Consider the following 20,843-nt stretch of genomic DNA (forward strand, 5'->3'; position numbering starts at 1 on the left):
TAGTGTCTGGCCTTACATTTAGGTCTTTAATCCATTTTGAGTTTATTTTTGTGTATGGTGTTAGGGAGTGTTCTAATTTCATTCTTTTACATGTAGCTGTCCAGTTTTCCCAGCACCACTATTGAAGAGGCTGTTTTTTCTCCATTGTATATCCTTGCCTTCCTGGGATAAACCCCACTTGAACATGGTGTATGATCCTTTTAATGTACTGTCGGATTCTCTTTGCTAGTATTTTGTTGAGGATTTTTGCATCTATGTTCATCAGTGATATTGGCCTGTAGTTTTCTTTCTTTGTGACATCTTGGTCTGCTTTTGGTGTCAGGGTGATGGTGGCCTCATAGAATGAGTTTGGGAGTGTTCCTCCCTCTGCTATATTTTGGAAGAGTTTGAGAAGGATAGCTGTTAGCTCTTCTCTAAATGTTTGATAGAATTCGCCTGTGAAGCCATCTGGTCCTCAGCTTTTCTTGGTTGGGAGATTTTTAATCACAGTCTCAATTTCAGTGCTTGTGACTGGTCTGTTTATAATTTCTATTTCTCCCTGGTTCAGTCTCGGAAGGTTGTGCTTTTCTAAGAATTTGTCCATTTCTTCCAGGTTGTCCATTTCTTCCGGGTTGTCCATTTTATTGGCAAATAGTTGCTTGTAGTAATCTCTCATGATCCTTTGTATTTCTGCAGTGTCAGTTGTTACTTCTCCTTTTTCATTTCTAATTCTATTAATTTGAGTCTTCTCCCTTTTTTTCTTCATGAGTCTGGCTAGTGGTTTATCAATTTTGCTTATCTTCTCAAAGAACCAGCTTTTAGTTTTATTGATCTTTGCTAGTGTTTCCTTCATTTCTTTTTCATTTATTTCTGATCTGATCTTTATGATTTCTTTCCTTCCGCTAACTTTGGGGTTTTTTTGTTCTTCTTTCTCTAATTGCTTTAGGTGTAAGATTAGGTTTTTTATTTGAGATTTTTCTTGTTTCTTGAGGTGGGATTGTATTGCTATAAACTTCCCTCTTAGAACTGCTTTTGCTGTATACCGTAGGTTTTGGGTCATCGTGTTTTCATTGTCATTTGTTTCTAGGTATTTTTTTTATTTCCTCTTTGATTTCTTCAGTAATCTCTTGGTTATTTAGTAGTGTATTGTTTAACCTCCATGTGTTTGTATTTTTAACAGATTTTTTACTGTAATTGATATCTAGTCTCATAGCGTTGTGGTTGGAAAAGATACTTGATATGATTTCAATTTTCTTAAATTTACCAAGGCTTGATTTGTGACCCAAGATATGACCTATTCTGGAGAATGTTCCATGAGCACTTGAGAAGAAAGTGTATTCTGTTGTTTTTGGATGGAATGCCCTATAAATATCAATTAAGTCCATCTTCTTTAGTGTATCATTTAAAGCTTGTGTTTCCTTATTTATTTTCATGTTGGATGGTCTGTCCATTGGTGAAAGTGGGGTGTTAAAGTCCGCTTCTATGACTGTGTTACTGTCGATTTCCCCTTTTATGGCTGTTAGCATTTGCCTTATATATTGAGGTGCTCCTATGTTGGGTGCATAAATATTTACAATTTTTATATCTTCTTCTTGGATTGATCCCTTGATCATTATGTAGTGTCCTTCTTTGTCTCTTGTAATAGTCTTTATTTTAAAGTCTATTTCGTCTGATATGAGAATTGCTACTCCAGCTTTCTTTTGATTTCCATTTGCATGGAATATCTTTTTCCATTCCCTCACTTTCAGTCTGTATGTGTCCCTAGGTCTGAAGTGGGTCTCTTGTAGACAGCATATATACAGGTCTTGTTTTTGTATCCATTCTGCCAGTCTATGTCTTTTGGTTGGAGCATTTAATCCATTTACATTTAAGGTAATTATCAATATGTATGTTCCTATTACCATTTTCTTAGTTGTTTTAGTTTTGCTATTGTAGGTCTTTTCTTTCTCTTGTGTTTCCTGCCTAAAGAAGTTCCTTTAGAATTTGTTGTAAAGCTGGTTTGGTGGTGCTGAATTCTCTTAGCTTTTACTTGTCTGTAAAGGTTTTAATTTCTCTGTCAAATCTGCATGAGATCCTGGCTGGGTAGAGTAATCTTGGTTGTTGGTTTTTCCCTTTCATCACTTTAAATATGTCCTGCCACTCCCTTCTGGCTTGCAGAGTTTCTGCTGAAAGGTCAGCTTTTAACCTTATGGGGATTCCCTTGTATGTTATTTGTTGCTTTTCCCTCACTGCTTTTAATATTTTTTCTTTGTATTTAATATTTGACAGTTTGATTAATATGTGTCTTGGCATGTTTCTCCTTGGATTTATCCTGTATGGGACTCTCTGCACTTTCTGGACTTGACTGACTATTTCCTTTCCCATGTTAGGGAAGTCTTCAACTATAATCTCTTCAAATATTTTCTCAGTCACCTTTTATTTTTCTCTTCTTCTTCTGGGACCCCTATAATTCGAATGTTGGTGCCTTTAATGTTGTCCCAGAGGTCTCTAAGACCGTCCATAATTCTTTTCATTCTTGTTTCTTTATTCTCTTCTGTGGTAGTTATTTCCACTATTTTATCTTCCAGGTCACTTATCCGTTCTTCTGCCTCAGTTATTCTGCTGTTGATTCCTTGTAGAGAAATTTTAATTTCATTTATTGTGTTGTTCATCATTGTTTGTTTGCTCTTTAGTTCTTCTAGGTCCTTGTTAAACGTTTCTTGTATTTTCTGCATTCTATTTCCACGATTTTAGATAATCTTTACTGTCATTACTCTGAATTCTTTTTCAGGTAGACTGCCTATTTCCTCTTCATTTGTTAGGTCTGGTGGGTTTTTACCTTGCTCCTTCATCTGCTGTGTGTTTCTCTGTCTTCTCATTTTGCTTAACTTACTGTGTTTGGGGTCTTCTTTCCGCAGGCTGAAGGTTAGTAGTTCCCATTGTTTTTGGTGTCTGCCCCCAGTGGCTAAGTTTGGTTCAGTGGGTTGTGTAGGCTTCCTGGTGGAGGGGACTAGTGCCTGTGTTCTGGTGGATGAGCCTGGATCTTGTCTTTCTCTTGGGCAGGTCTACGTCTGGTGGTGTGTTTTGGGGTGTCTGTGACCTTATTATGATTTTAGGCAGCCTCTCTGCTAATGGGTGGGGTTGTGTTCCTGTCTTGCTAGTTGTTTGGCATAGGGTGTTCAGCACTGTAGCTTGCTGGTCGTTGAGTGTACCTGGGTCTTATTGTTGAGATGGAGATCTCTGGGAGAGCTTTCGCCGTTTGATATTACGTGGAGCCAGGAGGTGTCTGGTGGACCAATGTCCTGAACTTGGCTCTCCCACCTCAGAGCCACAGGCCTGACACCCAGCCAGAGCACCAAGCCCCTGTTGGCCACACGGCTCAGAAGAAACAGGAGAAAAAAAGAAAGAAAAAAAGAAAAAAGAAAATAAAATAACATTATTAAAATAAAAAATAATTATTAAAAATAAAAACAATTAAAAAGTAATAAAACAAAACAAAACAAAAAACCGGACAGGCAGAACTCTAGGACAAATGGTAAAAGCAAAGCTCTACAGACAACATCACGCAAAGAAGCATACACATACACACTCACAAAAAGAGAAAAAGGAAAAAAGTATATATATCATTGCTCCCAAAGTCCACCACCTCAATTTTGGGATGATTCATTGTCTATTCAGGTATTCCACAGATGCAGGGTGCATCAAGTTGATTGTGGAGATTTAATCTGCTGCTCCTGAGGCTACACAGAGAAATTTCCCTTTCTCTTCTTTGTTCGCACAGCTCCTGGGGTTCACCTTTGGATTTGGCCCCGCCTCTGCATGTAGGTCACATGAGGGCGTCTGTTCTTCACTCAGACAGGACGGGGTTAAAGGAGCAGCTGATTCGGGGGCTCTGGCTCACTCAGCTCAAGGGGGGAGGGAGGGGTACAGAATGCGGGGCAAGCCTGCAGCGGCAGAGGCTAGCATGACGTTGCACCAGCCCAAGGCACGCCGTTTGTTCTCCCGGGGAAGTCGTCTCTGGATCACAGAGACAGAGACCCTGGCAGTGGTGTGCTGCACAGGTTCCCTGGAGGGGAGGTGTGGATAGTGACCTGTGCTTGCACACAGGATTCTTGGTGGCTGCAGTAGCAGCCCTAGAGTCTCATGCCCATCTCTGGGGCCCGCACTGATAGCCGCGTCGCACACCCATCTCTGGAGCTCGTTTAGGCGGTGCTGTGAATCCCCTCTCCTCGCGCACCCCGAAACAATTGTCTCTTGCCTCTTAGGCAGGTCCAGACTTTTTCCCTAACTCCCTTCTGGCCAGATGTGGCTCACTAGCTCCCTTCAGGCTGTCTTCATGCAGCCAACCCCAGTCCTCTCCCTGGGATCCGACCTCCGAAGCCCGAGCCTCAGCTCCCAGCCCCCGCCCACCCCGGCGGGTGAGCAGACAAGCCTCTCGGGCTGGTGAGTGCTGGTCGGCACCGCTCCTCTGTGCGGGAATCTCTCCACTTTGCCCTCCGCACCCCTGTTGCTGCGCTCTCCTCCGTGGCTCCAAAGCTTCCCCCCACCACCCCCCATCTCCGTCAGTGAAGGGGCTTCCTAGTGTGTGGGAACTTTTCCTCCTTCACAGCTTCCTCCCCAAGGGGCAGGTCTCGTCCCTATTCTTTTTTCTCTGTTTTTCCTTTTTTCTTTTGCCCTACCCAGGTACGTGGGGGAGTTTCTTCTGCCAGCGTTCAGTAGGTGTTCTGTAGGAGTTATTCCACGTGTAGATGTATTTCTGATGTATTTGTGGGGAGGAAGGTGATCTCCACATCTTACTCTTCTGCCATCTTGAAGGTCTTCCTCTAATTGCTGCTTTTCTCATGGAGTGTCTAACTTTTTTTTCCCTTGTTGCTTAGTCTGGTTTCCCTTGCTTATAGGGGGCCACATGCAGAGGCCTCGCACCTGCCCTTCAGACCAGAGTTCCTCCTGGGAAATAACTGTGCCGACACCTCAGCTCTGGGACGGTGTGCAGAAGCCTGTATATTCCTTTTTAATATTGATAGTTACTGGCAAATTTTCCTAATTAAATAGCTCTACTGCTTGATGCTCCCTTGATCAGTATAAGAAATTTTCTATTTTCTCCTCATTTTACAAGTATTAGGTACTATCAGTCTTTCTAATTTTGTCAGCCTAATGGGTAAAGAGTAGCATATCATTGTTTAAATTTGAATTTTCCTGATTCCAAGTGAGACTTCTTATATGTATATCTCCTCAGCAAATTGTCTATTCATACTCTTTGCCTCATTTTTTAGGAGGGGATTTGCTTATGTATTTCTTATTGATTTGTAAAAGTACTTTATAAACACTGAAGATGCATCCATTGTCTATTATATATGTTGCAAATAGTTTCTCCCAGTCAGTTGTTTGTCTTACTACAGTGTTTACTGTACATTTCATCAAGTAGAAGTTTAACATTTTAACATAAACGAATGTTATACTCATTCATTCATTCAAAAAATACCTATTGAGTATGTATGATGTGCCAGGAACTATTTTAGGTGCTGGAGATAGAGTATGAGTGAAGCAAATTCACTGCCTGCATGGAGTTTACATCTAGTCAGTGAACAAAATAAATAAGTTTGTTAGAAGGTATTGCAAAATTAGAGTGAGGCTTGGGGATAAGAATTGCTGAAAAATGTTACATTTTTAAAAATAGGGTAGTAAGGAAAATCTTCTCTGATTACAATTGTTTAAGTGGCCTCATGCAATGAGGGGGTTAGTCATTCAAAGACCCTGGCATTTTGAGAAATATAAATGAGGCTAGTGTGAATTAAGCTAAGTATTGAGGTGACAGTCAGTAGGAGATGAGATCAGGTTGGTAATGGAGGATAGATTATCTAGGGCTTTTTAGATCATAGTAAGGCTTATACTCCTAAGTGAAATAAGGGACAACTGGAAGGAATAACATCATTGTACTTTAATTTTAAAAAAAATCACAGCTCTCATTTTGGATATAAATCATAGAGGAGTAAGGATGAAAAGAGTGAGACCAATTATGACACTATTTTATTATTATTATTTTATTTTTATTATTATTTATAATACAAACTAGAGATGTTGATAGCTTGGATCAGAGTGGTGGCAGTGGAAGTGATAAGAAACTGTCAGAATCTTAAGATATTTTCCATGTCAAGTCAGCAAGATTTGTGTATGGAATATGAGAGAAAGAGAGATGTCAAGAATGACTCTAAAGTTTTTATCCTGAGCAACTGCAAGAATGGAGTTGCTACATACTGAGATAGGAAAGATTTGGAGAGAAACAGATTTGGCAGGAAAGATCAGGAGCATAGTTTTCTGATTGTTATGAAGACTTCTATATCTAAGATTATAAAAAGAGTCCTATATATTCTATTCCAGTGTTTGCATGATCTTGTTCTTTATGTTTACATCTTTAACCCATCTGACTTTTTCTGTATGTTTTGCAAGGTGAGGGACTATATATTTTTTTCCAAATAAATTATCCAAATAACCCAAACCCATTTGTTATGAGCTCCATTCTTTACTCATTGATTTGAAATTACATTTTAAAAATTTTCTAAATTTGTTTATACATATTTTTTTCTAGACTGAGTGAATTTTAACATTCATATAGTGCAACCAAAATTACCATAATAATTCATCTCTGAAACTATAATGGATGGCAGCAGAAAACCATGTTTCAACTGGCCAGTGTCCACAGTATATTCAACTCTTCAAGCAAGAGGCTAACTCTTAGTTTTTCTATGCATCCTACAAGTATTTTTCAATAAGGAAATCTACACTAAATTTGGACATTTGCAGAGCTGATAAAACCAGGAAATCATGTATCTGAAGTATCCTACTGTTTCTTTCGGATGGTATTATTTTATCTTAAAATGATGACATATTTAAAAAATATGATTTTACCTCTCAGTTTTGATAAGCACAAGCAGTCCTTGCTTTGTACAGTTCTGATATGCACAAATTTGTTACCACAGTTTAGTTAAATAGCATCAGTCCACAACAATATGGTTCAAGTTTAAGTTACCATGATATATTAGCTCTTCAATCCCTAAACCACTATGTAAATATCTACTGTGCATCTTGATCAGTGAGCGGTCATTTCACTTCTTTCAAATTCTGTCAGTGATTCATCACTGTGAATCTATTGTTCCCATAATGCATTGACAGCAAAGCATGTAGATGTGTTGCCTCTGTCTCTCATTGATAAACCAAACTGAAATTTAACAAAAATGGATAATCAAAAGAGAAAATTGACCAACAATGATGAAAGTGCAGTAAAAAAAAAAGAAAGGTGATAACACTGGAAATGAAATTTAAATCTAATGTAGATGGAGTTAGAGATGAAATAGCCAGCCAAAGGAATGTTGACACTGCCACCATTTGAGAGACTTTAGATGTGCAGCCAAGAAAGCTAGTGAAGTTGAAATGATCAACATATGAACTTGGCTCTCTATATATGTATAACTGACAGGAAGAGGGATTTTAGTGTTTTGAGAAAAACTTTTACAGGTCATAGAATGATCATATTTTTCCCATTGATTTTTAAAATCTCTTTACATGGTTTTTCATCTTGCATTTTCATTTTTATAGTCCAATACTGTTATACAAAATGAGGAGTGCCTGCCTATATTGTAAAGGAAGAGTAGAATAAAAGTTTCAGAAGACATGATAGTATGATTAGGGAATGTCAAGCATAAGAAAAAATTCTATAATTAGTGAGCTGTTAAGAAGTAAGGATAGTGGTAAAAGGTCAGATGGTAGTTTGTTTTATGAGAGAGTGTCCTTGTTAGTCAAAAAGCATAATTAATATAGTACACTGAAAACCCTGGACAGGGAATCAATAGGCAGAACTTTGAGTCCTGAGTCTGTCTACATGACCTTGTAAGTCACTTAATTCTTTTGTATCTTCACTACTTTGTCAGTAAAATAGAAAAAAGAATTATACCTATTGCACAGAGTTATTGTGAGGCTTCAATTAGATTTAAAAAAACACTTTGTAAATTATAAAGCACTCTATACATAATATTTGTCTGTGAGATGAGAGAGCTGGACTAGATAGTACCTAAGATTTCTTCAACTCTTAAACTTAATGACTGTATTCTTTAAATGTGGCATAATATTTCTAACCTCCATTAATCCTTCTTAAAATCTAATCATACTACAGACTCAGAGCAATCCCTGTCATAATCCCAGATAGCTTTTTTGCTGAAATTGACAAGCAGAAAGTCTTAGAAGAAAACATGATATATCTTCAGGACCTTGGGTTAGGGTAATTATTTCTTAGATATGACACCAAAAGCACAAGCAAACAAAGAAAAAATAAATGAATTGAACCACATTAAAATTTTGTGCTGCAAATGATAGCATCAAGAAAGCGAAAAGACTATCCACAGAAAGGGAGAAAATATTTGCAAATTATATATCAGATAAGAGATTTGTATCCAGAATATATTTTAAAAACTCTTATAATTCAATAAGAAAGCAAATAGACCAATTTTTAAATGGGCAAAGTCAATTGGGCCTAACAGACCTATACAGAATGTTCCAACCCACAACAGCAAAGTATCTATTTTTTCAAGTGCACAAGAAACATTCTTCAGAATAGAGCATATGTTAGGCCACAAAATAAGTCTTGATACATTTTAAAAGATTGGAACCATACAAAGTATCTTTCCCAGTTACAATAGAATGTAAACAGCAAAAGGAAAACTGGAAAATTCACAAATATGTAGAAATTAAAGAACATACTCTTAACAACCAGTGGGACAAAGATGAGGACACAAGGGAAATTAGAAGATATCTTGAGACAAGTGGAAAAGAAAACACAACATACCAAAACTTATAGGATCCAGCAAAAGCAATGCTAAGAGGGAAATTTATAGTGTAAATGCTTACATTAAAGAAGAAAGATCCTAAGTCACCAATTTACCTTCATACCTTCAGGAACTAGAAAAAGAAGAACAAACTCAACCCAAAGCTGGCAGAAGGAGGGAAATAATAAAGATTAAGACAGCAATAAATACAGTAGAGATTAAAAATAATAGAGAAAATCAATAAAACCAAGAGTTGGTTCTTTTGAAAAGTGAACAAAATTGAAAAACCTTTAGCTAGGTTGACTAAGAGAAAAAGAGAGAAGACTCAAATTGCTAAAATTAGAAATGAAAGAGGGTGCATCGCCACCAATTTTACAGAAATAAAAAGGATTATGAGGGTACTATGAACAAGTGTACAACAACAAATTGGATAACTTTGAAATGGACAAATTCCTAAAAACACAAAATTTACCAAGGCTGAATCATAAAGAATAGATTTTCTGAATAGACTTATAGCTACTAAGGATAGTATCTTCCTTGGGTGGTAAAGGATACCATAGGGTCCATTATTTTATAAACTTAGTTCATATTATTTTTCTCTAAGTTCATCGCCTTTTCTCTAAGTTCATCACCTTACACATACTCATTGAATCCCATGTACCGTGTTTTGGCCTGCCCAGGCAGCTTTGAGCCTTTATTTATCAATTTGTCCCTGTTAGCTTAAAATTTCACTACCTGGGAGAGGAAAGTAGCATGCAAACTTGAAGATCTTATTTTATACTCCCTTTCCTATATCATTTAGTAAAATGTTAAATAAGAGTATCTCTGCATCCACTCTTTAAATCCCTATTGTTAATATTTCCTAACTAAAGAAGAACCTATATATGGCTTGGTTCATGGTGTCTTTAATATCCAAGTATAAATTGAACTGTAAAAAAAATTAATAATTATGTGGGAACCACAACTTCCAACTGATTGGACTACTATTGCAATACTCTTCTTGCCATAAAACAGGGTATGGTTTTTACCCTCTCTCACAAAATATTTTCAACTCACTGTCCTGTTTTTTTTTTTTCTACTGGCAGTGCTTCTTCAATTTTACAATGGAACACAACAACAGTGTTAGCTTTTTCACCAACTTTGATGTCTTCTATTCTGTATATTGAGGTCAGCCTGATATTTTATTCTGGGTCTTAGGTTATAGCATGGAATGGAAGCGAGATTCTGTTGTTAAGAGATAGTAGAGAATGACTATGATCCAAATACTCTTAGATAACCAATTTGGATTTTAACAGCAAAAAAGGTATCAACTTGACTCCTATTTCTACATGGAGTGCCTGTTATATACAACACAGTGACCTTGAAAGCAGTTCTAGTTTCAGGCTTGTTAAAAATCATTTTAGTCTTACAGTGTTACTCTATTTGTTAGGTAGTTTCACAATGCTAAATTTGACTCATTAGGGATGATATATTCCATTTTCAGTTATATCAAATCTCCCAAAAAATAAAAGTCTAGAACCAGACAGCTTCATTGGTGAGTTCTATCAAACATTTAAAGAAGAATTAATACCAATCCTTCTCAAATTCTTCCAAAAAAATAGAAGATAAAGGAACACTTCCAAATTCATTTTATGAGGTGAGCATTACCCTGATACCAAAACCAGACGAGGATACCACAAGAAGAGAAAATTACAGCCAATATCACTAATAAACACAGATGAAAAAATCCTCAATAAAGTATTAGCAAACCAAACTCCAATACATTAAAAGGATCATACACCATGATCAAGAGGAATTTTCCAGAGGTGCAAGGATGGCTTAACATCTGCAAATCAAACAATATGATACACCACATTAGCAAACTGAAGGGTAAAAATCACATGATCATCACAATAGATGCAGAAAGGCATTTGACAAAATTCAATACCCACATATGATAGAACTGTCAACAAAGTGGGCATAGAGGGAACATACCTCAACATAATAAAGGTGATACATGATAAGCCCACAGCTAGCATCATACTCAATGGTGCAAAGCTGAAAGCTTTTCTTCTAAGATTAAGAACAAGCAAGGATGCCCACCCTTGTCACTTTTGTTCAACATAGCATTAGAAGTCCTAGCCAAAGCAATTAGACAAGGAAAAGAAAGAAAAAACAATCAAATCGGAAGGGAAGAAGTAAAACTTATTTGCAAATGACATGATATTATATATTTAAAAAACCCTAAAGACCACACCAAAAAACTGTTAGGACTAATAAACAAATTCAGTCAATTTGCAGGATACCAAATCAATATTAAAAAATGTGTTGTGTTTCTATACACTAATAACGAACTAGCAGAAAGAAAAATTAAGAAAACCATTCCATTCACAATTGCATCAAAAAGAAGAAAATATCTAGGAATAAATTTAACCAAGGGAGTTGCACACTGAAAGCTGTAATACGTTGATGAAAGAAATTGTAGAAGACACAAATAAAAGGAAAGATATTCCATGCTCACGGATTGGAAGAATTAATATTGTTAAAATGTCCATTCTACCAAAGCAATCTGTAGATTCAGTGCAATCCCTATAAAATTCCAGTGTCATTTTTTCAGAAAATAGAACAAACAATCCTAAAATTTGTATGGAACCATAAAAGACCTCAAATAGCTGAAGCAATAGAAAAAAGGACAAAGCTGGAGGCATCACACTCCCCGATTTCAAACTATATTTCAAAGCTATAGTAATCAAAAAAGTATGAAGGCTCTATTTTCAGGGATCATTTGTATAGTTTGTTACTAGAGAAGTTTTTCTGAACGTGTAGAGCACCCAAAACCACGAGAAGTAGGTGCAGCGTTCTCTCCTGAGTGTGAAGTCAGCTCTTGGTGTTACTTCTGCAACTGCCGCTAGCCACTGATGATTGTTCTTCTCTTCCTTTGGGAGAGTAAGAGGGAGAGAACGCTGTCAGAGTTAAAAAAAAAACAAAAACAAAAACCAAGATGGTATTCACACAAAAACAGACACATAGATCAATGGAGCAAAATAGAGATCCCAGAAATAAACCTAAGCATGTATGGTCAGTTAATTTATAACATAGAAGCCAAAACTATACAATGGGGAAGGGACAGTCTCTTCAATAAATGGTGTTGGGAAAATTGGACAGCCACATGCAAAAAAATTGAAACTGGACCACTGTCTTACACCATACACAAAAATCAACTCAAAGTGGATCAAAAATTTGAGCATAAGACCTGAGACCATAAAACTCCTAAAAGAAAACACAAGTGGTAAACTCCTTGACATTGGTCTTGGCAATGAGTTTTTGAATTGGACACCAAAGCAAAGGCAACAAAAACAAAAAAATAAACTAGTGGGACTACATCAAACTAAAATACTTCTGCACAGGAAAGGAAACCAACAAAATGAAAAGGCAGCCTACTAAATGGGAGAAAATATTTGCAAATCATATATCTGATTAGGGGTTAATATCTAAAATATATAAAGAACTCATACAACTCAATAGCAACAAAATCAATCTGATTAAAAAATGAGCAGAGAATCTGAATAGACATTTTTCCAAAAAAGACATACCTATGGCCGATAGGTACATGAAAAGGTTCTCAATATCACTAATCATCAGGAAAATGCCAATCAAAATCATGAGCTATCACCTCACACCTTTTTGAATGGCTATTATCAAAAAAACAAAAAAGAACAAGTGTTGGCAAAGATGTGGACAAAAGGAACTCTTGCACACTGTTGCTGGGACTGTAAACAGTATCCAGGTTCCTCAAAAAATTAAAAATAGAACTACCATATGATCCAGCAGTTCCCCTTCTGGGTATTTATCCAAAGAAAATGAAAACACTAACTGGAAAAGATATATGCACCCCCATGTTTCTTGCAGCATTATTTACAATGGCTAAGCAACCTAAATGTCCACTGATAGATGAATGGATAAAGAAGTGGTGTATAAAAAAGAATGAAACCTTGCCATTTGTGATAACATAGATGGACCTTGAGGGTATTATGCTAAGTGAAATAAGTCAGACAGAGAACAACAAATACCATGTGATGTAATTTATATGTGGAATCTAAAAACAAATAAAATCAAAACAATAAAACAAACAAAAACCAAGCTCATGGATACAGAGAATATACTGGTGGTTGCCAGAGGCAGGGGAGGGTGGGGGTGGGTGAAATAGGTGAAGGGGGTTAAAAAGTACAAACTTCTAGCAATAAATTAAGTAAGTCATGGGGATGTAATATACTGCATGGTGACTATAGTTAATAAATTGTATTATATATTGAAAATTGCTTAAAACTTTTCCTCACAAGAACAAAAATTTTATAACTATATGGTGATGCATACTAACTAGACTTACTATGGTGATCGTTTCACAATATATGCACATATTGAATCATGTTGTACACCTGAAGCTAATATAATATGTCAATTATATCTAAATTAAAAAAAGAACTATATCAAAGCTTGACATTAGAATAAATATAGATATTTTTGGTTTAAGTATATGGATAAGTGTGGTTTAAGTCATGCCTAGCTTTTGCTGAGTATTAATAGACTAGAATTTTCCCTTCTCAGTGTGATTTATAGGATTCTTGGCCAGGTTGTTGATTTTCTGAGTACTCGTTTTCATTATCTTCTTGCTTATCTTTTTAGAAGCTCATTATTTTTTCTGCAAGTGTATGAATAATAAAAGCTTAGGTGAAACTTAAACTAGCAAATTGTAGTACTTTTCAGAAGTCCTAGTGAAATATTTACTTTCTTTTTTACAGTTCACTTGGTTTGAAGGAATAGGGCCATACGGTGGTAAGAAGAACTGTATCAGGGAACAAGAACTGGTCAAAATTACAATTTGGGGTTATTTGTAGAATTTAACATAACTTCATTATAAATAATCAGAAGTTTATCTACTGCATTTCATGTTTACCATTAGCAGAATAATGGAATTTTCTTCTTGTTTTTTTTTTTAATTTTGATATATGTCATTGGTTCATGAATAACAAGAAGAATTATGATAGTTTATTCAAAGCTTTTCTGTGTAAGTACCTAAGCTGGAACCAGTTCAATCCAAAATTCAATTGTATACCTATTATGTGTGTAAAAATGTGCTAGATATTTGATTTATAATGGTTCAGACGGAAATACATATATTCCAAACCCAAGATTGTTAATTGTTTTTTAAGAAAGGGAAGTAAGGAGAAAAGTCATTAGTATAAAAAACTTTTACCGTAGTGCAGAAACACTTGAGTCACAAATACATGATCTTACTCACCTAGGCAAGCATAAACACTAAATGAAAAAGAAAGTATTCAGCAGGTGATGTTGAACACTTTGTTGGACAGGTCATGGTCCTCATGAGCAGAGCAGTGAACACTGTGGTAGATTTAGTGTTATGACATATATTCTCATTGTTGTTGGGAAAAACTTGTTTTAATTGTGAAAGTGGGTATGAATTCTTCTAAGCCTTTATTAGAAGAAAATAATGCAAATGTTCGTTGAGCAAAAGTGGTTATATATGAATTATCTCTGACCCCAAAGAAGTTTTCAGGGTAATTGAAGAGTCAAGACATGCATATGTGAAAGCATTATAAACATAGTGGAATAAGAACCTACCCTAAAGTTTTAGGGTAGGCTCTCTGTCCTGGAAGTCTTCATGGAGGAAATGGGATTTGAGATGTCCACTGAAGAACTGATAGACTTCTTCATGTTAAGATGAAATTTCCCTTTTACAATAGAACCTACTGTAATTATTGTTTGATATGCTTATTGTAAGCAATGAATTTCATTGTAGTATACTAGGGATGATGATCACAGGTTCTGAAATCAAACTGCCTGGACCCAAACTCAGATTCCACCACTTATAAGCTGCATTACCATCAAATGGGGATAATAATAATATCTTTCTTATAGAGTTAGGATTAATGAGAATAATGCATCTACATATCATGGGAATAGCATGAGCTCTGGAGTCTGACAGATCTTGGTTCAAATCCCAGTTCTGCTACTTACCAGAGACCTTAGGCACTTGAGTTCTCCAAGATTCAGTTTTCTCATTTATAAGTGGAGATGATAAAGCCTAACCCAAAGGGCTGTTGTGATGATTAAATGAAGCAATTTATGTAAAGCACTTAGCAGAGTGCCTGACATACAGTAGAAGCTCTATGAATAATTTTATGTTGTTATAAAATCTAAGTCATGTAGAGACTTCAGTTTCATCTTTCTATTCATGTTTTTAGGGTGAACCTGGTCTGCCTGGATACCCAGGGAACCCTGGTATCAAAGGTGCTACGGGAGATACTGGTTTGCCTGGATTACCGGGGACCCCTGGAGCAAAAGGGCAACCAGGCCTTCCTGGATTCCCTGGTAATATTACTTTTCTTAAATGCTTCCTTCTCTCCTTTCTTATCTACTCTAACCCATGTCACAAAGCAACTTCTTATTTGACAGACTTCTGTTCTATTTCTCAATCAGCTACTGACCAGCAAAGCAATCTCGAACTAGCTCTTTAACATTTTTGCCCAAATTTCTTTCTGTATAAAATGAAAATGGGCATTACCAAGTCAGCAGGACAATATCCTGTGGGCAGAGAGCACTTTTGAGTCTTTGACTGCTAGCCACAAGTCAACTAAGAGGCCTTACTATTTTTCTAGGTGATAATGTACACTGCCAAGCCCTAGCCTGCTGCTGATTCCCTTAGAATATTGTACTCAGGCACACGGTGGGTAGCTGTCGGTAGAACAATCATACAGTTCATTCAAATGGTAAGGACTGAGTCATGCAAGGAAAGGGACTTAAGCACTGTAGTCAAGTAGGTGGTCTGAACTCAGTTGTTATAGTACCTGCTCTGTTTATGCTTGTATTTATTTTTTTGTTTGTTTGTTTTTTGGATTGCACAGTGGCATGGATGCAGTAGGCCTTTGGTTATCTTTTCCTTAACCTTTTTATTAAAGTATAGCATACAATAAAATGTACAAGACAATAAATGAGTTTTTACCCATATATATATCCATGTACCCACCACACATATCAAGATATAAAACAGTTCCCTTACCCCATGAAGTTTACCTATGCCCCTTCACAGTGACAGCCCCCTTCCCCAGGTAACCACTACTATAACTTCTGTCACCACCAGTCAATTTTACCTGTTTTTGAAATTCACATAAATGGAATGTACAGTATATATCTTTGTGTCTAGCTTCTTTCACTCATCATTATGAATGTAAGATTCCTTTATCTTGTTGCCAGTCAGCAGTTTTTTTGTTTTTTTTTTATCATTGCTCCATAATATTCCATTGAAGAAATAAACCATAATCAGTTACCCATTCTCTTCTTGATGGACTTTTGGGTTGTTTCCAGTTTGGGACTATTAAGAAAAAAGATGCTATTAACATTCTTTGAGACGTCTTTTGGGGGGCACGTGTACTCATTTCTCTCACACAAAAACTTAGTGGTAGAATTACTGAATCAGAGGGTAGGTGTACATTTAACTTTAGTAGATGGTGCCAGTTTTCCAAAGTGATTTTATACATTACAGTCCCACCTGCAATGTATGAATGTCCATGGGTGGCTCCAGGTGGCTTGCCATAATCATATAGTGGTTAGTACTTTGTGTTGTGAAATGTCCAGTTGCCTGTATCCTCACCTCACTTGATATTGTCAGTCTTTTTAATTTTAGCAATTCTTGTGGGTATATAGAGGTATCTCAATGAAGTTTTAATTTACATTTTCCTAATGAATGACAGTGTTAAACACCTTTTCATATACTTATTGGCCATTTGGCATCTTTATGAAGTGCCTGCTCCAAGTTTTTTTGCTCTTATTTAATGAGTTGTTTGCCTTTTTTCTTATTGATTCAGAGCAGTTCTTTATATATTCTGGATATGTATTACAAATAGATTCTTTCTGTCTCAAATTTGCCTTTCACTCTCTTAATGCTGTCATGCGATGTTAATAAAGTCCTTTCTTACTCTTCTTTCATGGTTAGTGCTTTTTGTGTCCTATTCAAGAAATATTTGCCTACTCAGGTTTATGGAAATATTCTAATTTTTTCTGTAACTTTCAATGTTTAAGGTTTAAGGTTTTATATTTAGGTTTATGGTCTGTCTCGAAGAAGAATAGTTTTATGGTGTGATTAGGGGTCAAGGTTCATTTTTTTTCATACAGGTGTCCGATTGCTCCACACTGTTTTTTTATTTTAAAGAAACTGAGTTCTTCTTTTCTTCTGCTCATCGAAAGACACCATTAAGAAAATGAATAGGGAAGCTACAGACTAGAAGATACTTGCAAAACATGTATCTCATAAATGACTGATATCTGGGATGTATAAAGAACTTCTACAACTCAATAATAACAAGACATGCAATCCATTTTTCTAAATGCCAAAGACTTGGAACGTACGTTTCACAAAAGAAGATTCACGGATGTTCAATAAACACGTGCAAAAGTGATCAATATCGTTAGCTATCAAAGAAATGCAAATTAAAACCACAATGAGGTAGCACTACATTTCTACTAGAATGGCTATTATTAAAACAATTGGTATCACCATATGTTGTACAAGGATCTGGAGCAACTGGAATTCCCAAATATTGTTGTTTGTTTATTTATAAATCACAGCATATACCTATTCTGTGACTCAGCAGTTTCACTCCTATCCAAGTATTTACCCAAGATAAATTAAGACTTATGTCTACAAAAATACCAGCACAGAGATATTCATAGCAGCATTACTCATAATAGCTAAGTAGACCAGGTTTCCATAAATAGAATAGATATTCATGAAAGCTAAAACCTGACAACCCAAATGTCCAAGAAGAAATGAATGGATTCTTAAAAATTTGGTATATCCATACAATGGAATCCTACCAATTAATTCTACCAGTATAATATGGTGATAATTGTTTTTATTATGAATATAAAATAATGTCAACCTCTGGATAAATCAATTTAAAACTTAAAATTATTCTTAAATCATCAAGCAAACACCAGCATCTTTTTGGGTTTTCTTTCTATTCTTCACTGTTTCTATGCTAACACTCTAAACTGTAAATTTGAATTGTAGCTCTCAAAGCAGTGCGGTTTTTCTTTTATCATTAAATTGAGCTCTTTACTCTAGGAACCCCAGGCCTTCCTGGACCAAAAGGTATTAATGGTCCTCCTGGGAACCCTGGCCTTCCAGGAGAACCTGGTCCTGTAGGTAAGAATGAAAAATAAGGGTTTGCTGTTCTGTTAAACTAAGGCTTTATTCATTTTTGGAAAGTCAAATCATTTCTGGGAGCTGTGAACATTTTCAAGACAAAGAAACATGGTGATCATTCACTTAATACTACCTGTTAGGTACGAAGTGAACAATTCTTAATAAAAGTTGCTTAAAATTATTATTATGGGGCCTTATTTTGGGGGCTCACTTTTTCCAAGGAGAGTTATTTCAAGTATCCTATAATAGTAGATAGACGCTCTGATTATTTTAGAATGGCAAGGTGTAGTTTTCTTTGTTTACTGAATTCTAAAGCAAATCACTTCCTTTGGCCCCATATGAGGCCTATAATACACCCCACTTCCATCCCCCCACACACGCACATCTTGCTTTCTTATATATTCTAAAGGTAGATTAAAATGAGAAAGTGAAATGTTTTGAATACTGAATGAATGATAAAGCAGTTCCTTATTCTCAAATTATCCTGTATTTCTTTTCCACAAGATTTCATGATTTAAAGGAGTGTCCCAGAGACACTTTGTGTCTTTTGGGTAGAACTCTTTGAAGCCAAAATGGAAAGAATTGGGGATATGGAAGGAAAAGGGAATTGGGAAGATAGGTGTAACCTGCTGTACTCTGATCTTCAGGTGGTGGAGGTCGTCCTGGGCCACCAGGGCCTCCAGGTGAAAAAGGCAAACCAGGTCAAGATGGTATTCCTGGACCAGCTGGACAGAAGGGTGAACCAGGTGCTATATTTTTTTATTGTCCTTAATTTTCTAATTTCTTCCTTGTCTACTTTAACTTTTGCCCTTTTTTACCCATAGTGAAATTGTATCTTCTTTCTTACCCTCTAAGCTACCACACACTTTTCCCTTCCTAATTACCTTCTTCCACTCCATCCTGAGAATATTGCCTCACATTTATCGATAAAGTTGCCTCCCTCTTATGAAAAACTCCATATCCTTTCTTGTTCAATTTTTCATGTCAAGAAGCTACCTGGACAACTTCTTGTCATCAAGAAGTCAGCTACTCTGGATGACCTCCTTTCACTATGCAATCTCTATTCCATTTATATATACACACATATATTCATATGACATGAGTTTTTAAAGATAACACTCATCACAAATAGACTATAAGTTTATATGGTTTTCTCATGTTAGAATTGTAGTTCCATGTTGGAAATGTCTTCATGTTTCATATAATATACATTGCAGCACTTACGAAAAACCTAAATGATCCAAAAATAATTTGTCCTTGTTTCAGTTATTATTATCTATTTGAGAATTTTTGGTTTATTCTCTAACAGGTCAACCAGGCTTTGGAATCCCAGGACCCCCTGGACTTCCAGGACTTTCTGGTAAACTTTAATGAAGCATGCTAAATCAGTCCATAAAATATAATATTCTCCAGTACACTTAGTTATTCATCTCCACATACAACCCCAGACAACTCAAAGCTAGAGTTACATCTTAAAGCATTTCTTAATTAGCAACTTAGTATAAAGAGTTGTACTATAAAAAATGCACCATTAAGAACATTTACATATAAATATCTCTTCATTAACCTCATAAATAAATGTTAGGGGTGGGATAGGGAGGGTGGGAGGGAGACGCAAGAGGGAGAGGATATGGGGATATATGTATACATATAGCTGATTCACTTTGTTATACAGCAGAAACTAACACAACCTTATAAAGCAATTATACTCCAATAAAGATGTTAAAATAAAAAAAAAATTTAAAAAAGAAAGCAAAATTGTATGAAGAGGTAGATTTCACTAAGTTTTTAGAAACCCTTTTAGCCAGAAGAAAAACACTTTTTTCTCCCCATGGAAACCAAAACCAAGGTAATATAAGAAAACTGTAGAAATATGTACCATAATAAAAATGTCTATTGAAAACTCCATCTTAATTTACATCTTGCATTTTGGATGGGTAGGTGTGCACACACATCTACCTTCCCTCATTTGTTCTTACTATTATTGTAAGCACCAAGTAGTCAATTAAATGACTGAATGTGTGTACAGATATGTATGTTTATGTTCTGAAATGACCATTGGCTATTCTATGGAGACTTTTTTCAAACCACACATAGATCTCTTAGAAATTCCTGTATTTTTTTCATGAATCCAACATAAAAATTATTACTCTAATGTGCGACTGTTTTATTGCTCTCAGGCATGTCGGTGGTGTAGAAAAGGTGTTGAAAAGAGTTTATCTAGATTGTGTTTCTAAATCTTGGATAGAGTGGTCTTCACGGACACACAGCAACCGTTGAAGATCCATATCTTCCAATGGTCTCAAGAATTAGTCTCAGAACATTTGTGTTAGGAATTTCCTCCAGCTATCTCTAACCTGTTGTTGCAGATATTTTATACTTTTCTATTTTTTTCTCCTTTTTTCTCATAACTACTGGTCATGTGATCATTGCTCTATGTCCTAATACAAAGGATATCTTTTAGGATGCAAGTTATTATTGTTTCTATATTTCTATACATAGAAGTAACAGTATGGGTTTTCTGGATGGGCTGGGGATTTGGTAGGAGGTAGAAATGACCTCAGTAAATTCCATTACTTGTTCTAGTAAGTGAGAGCAGCTTTAGTCTTACAGGCAAGCCTGATATTCAGTATCATTTAATGTGTTCTCTAACATGACTTCACTTTCATAGGTCAAAAGGGTGATGGAGGATTACCTGGCATTCCAGGAAACCCTGGCCTTCCAGGTCCAAAGGGTGAACCAGGCTTTCATGGTTTCCCTGGTCTGCAGGGTCCCCCAGGCCCTCCTGGTTCTCCAGGTCCAGCTCTGGAAGGCCCTAAAGGCAACCCTGGGCCCCAAGGTCCTCCTGGGAGACCAGGTATGTACAT

At 36.2% G+C, this 20,843-nt stretch overlaps 1 protein-coding gene and 1 non-coding gene across 3 annotated transcripts in view; both read left to right on the top strand.

Moving 5' to 3' along the window:
* COL4A5 (collagen type IV alpha 5 chain) overlaps window positions 1–20,843 on the top strand; it is a 236,940-nt gene that overhangs the window by 191,931 nt on the left and 24,166 nt on the right. For both annotated transcript variants that reach the window (XM_059911681.1, XM_059911682.1), the window contains exons 37-41: window positions 15,017–15,143; window positions 17,896–17,976; window positions 18,624–18,722; window positions 19,286–19,336; window positions 20,648–20,833. In XM_059911681.1, coding sequence (XP_059767664.1) covers window positions 15,017–15,143; window positions 17,896–17,976; window positions 18,624–18,722; window positions 19,286–19,336; window positions 20,648–20,833 — 544 coding nt within the window. The remainder of the gene's footprint in view (window positions 1–15,016; window positions 15,144–17,895; window positions 17,977–18,623; window positions 18,723–19,285; window positions 19,337–20,647; window positions 20,834–20,843) is intronic.
* On the top strand, window positions 11,516–11,726 carry LOC132358034 (small nucleolar RNA U3). The gene has a single exon (XR_009500396.1). It is a non-coding gene; the product is annotated as a small nucleolar RNA U3 (small nucleolar RNA).

Source organism: Balaenoptera ricei, chromosome X (assembly GCF_028023285.1).
Source record: "Balaenoptera ricei isolate mBalRic1 chromosome X, mBalRic1.hap2, whole genome shotgun sequence".
NCBI classification, from domain to species: domain Eukaryota; kingdom Metazoa; phylum Chordata; class Mammalia; order Artiodactyla; family Balaenopteridae; genus Balaenoptera; species Balaenoptera ricei.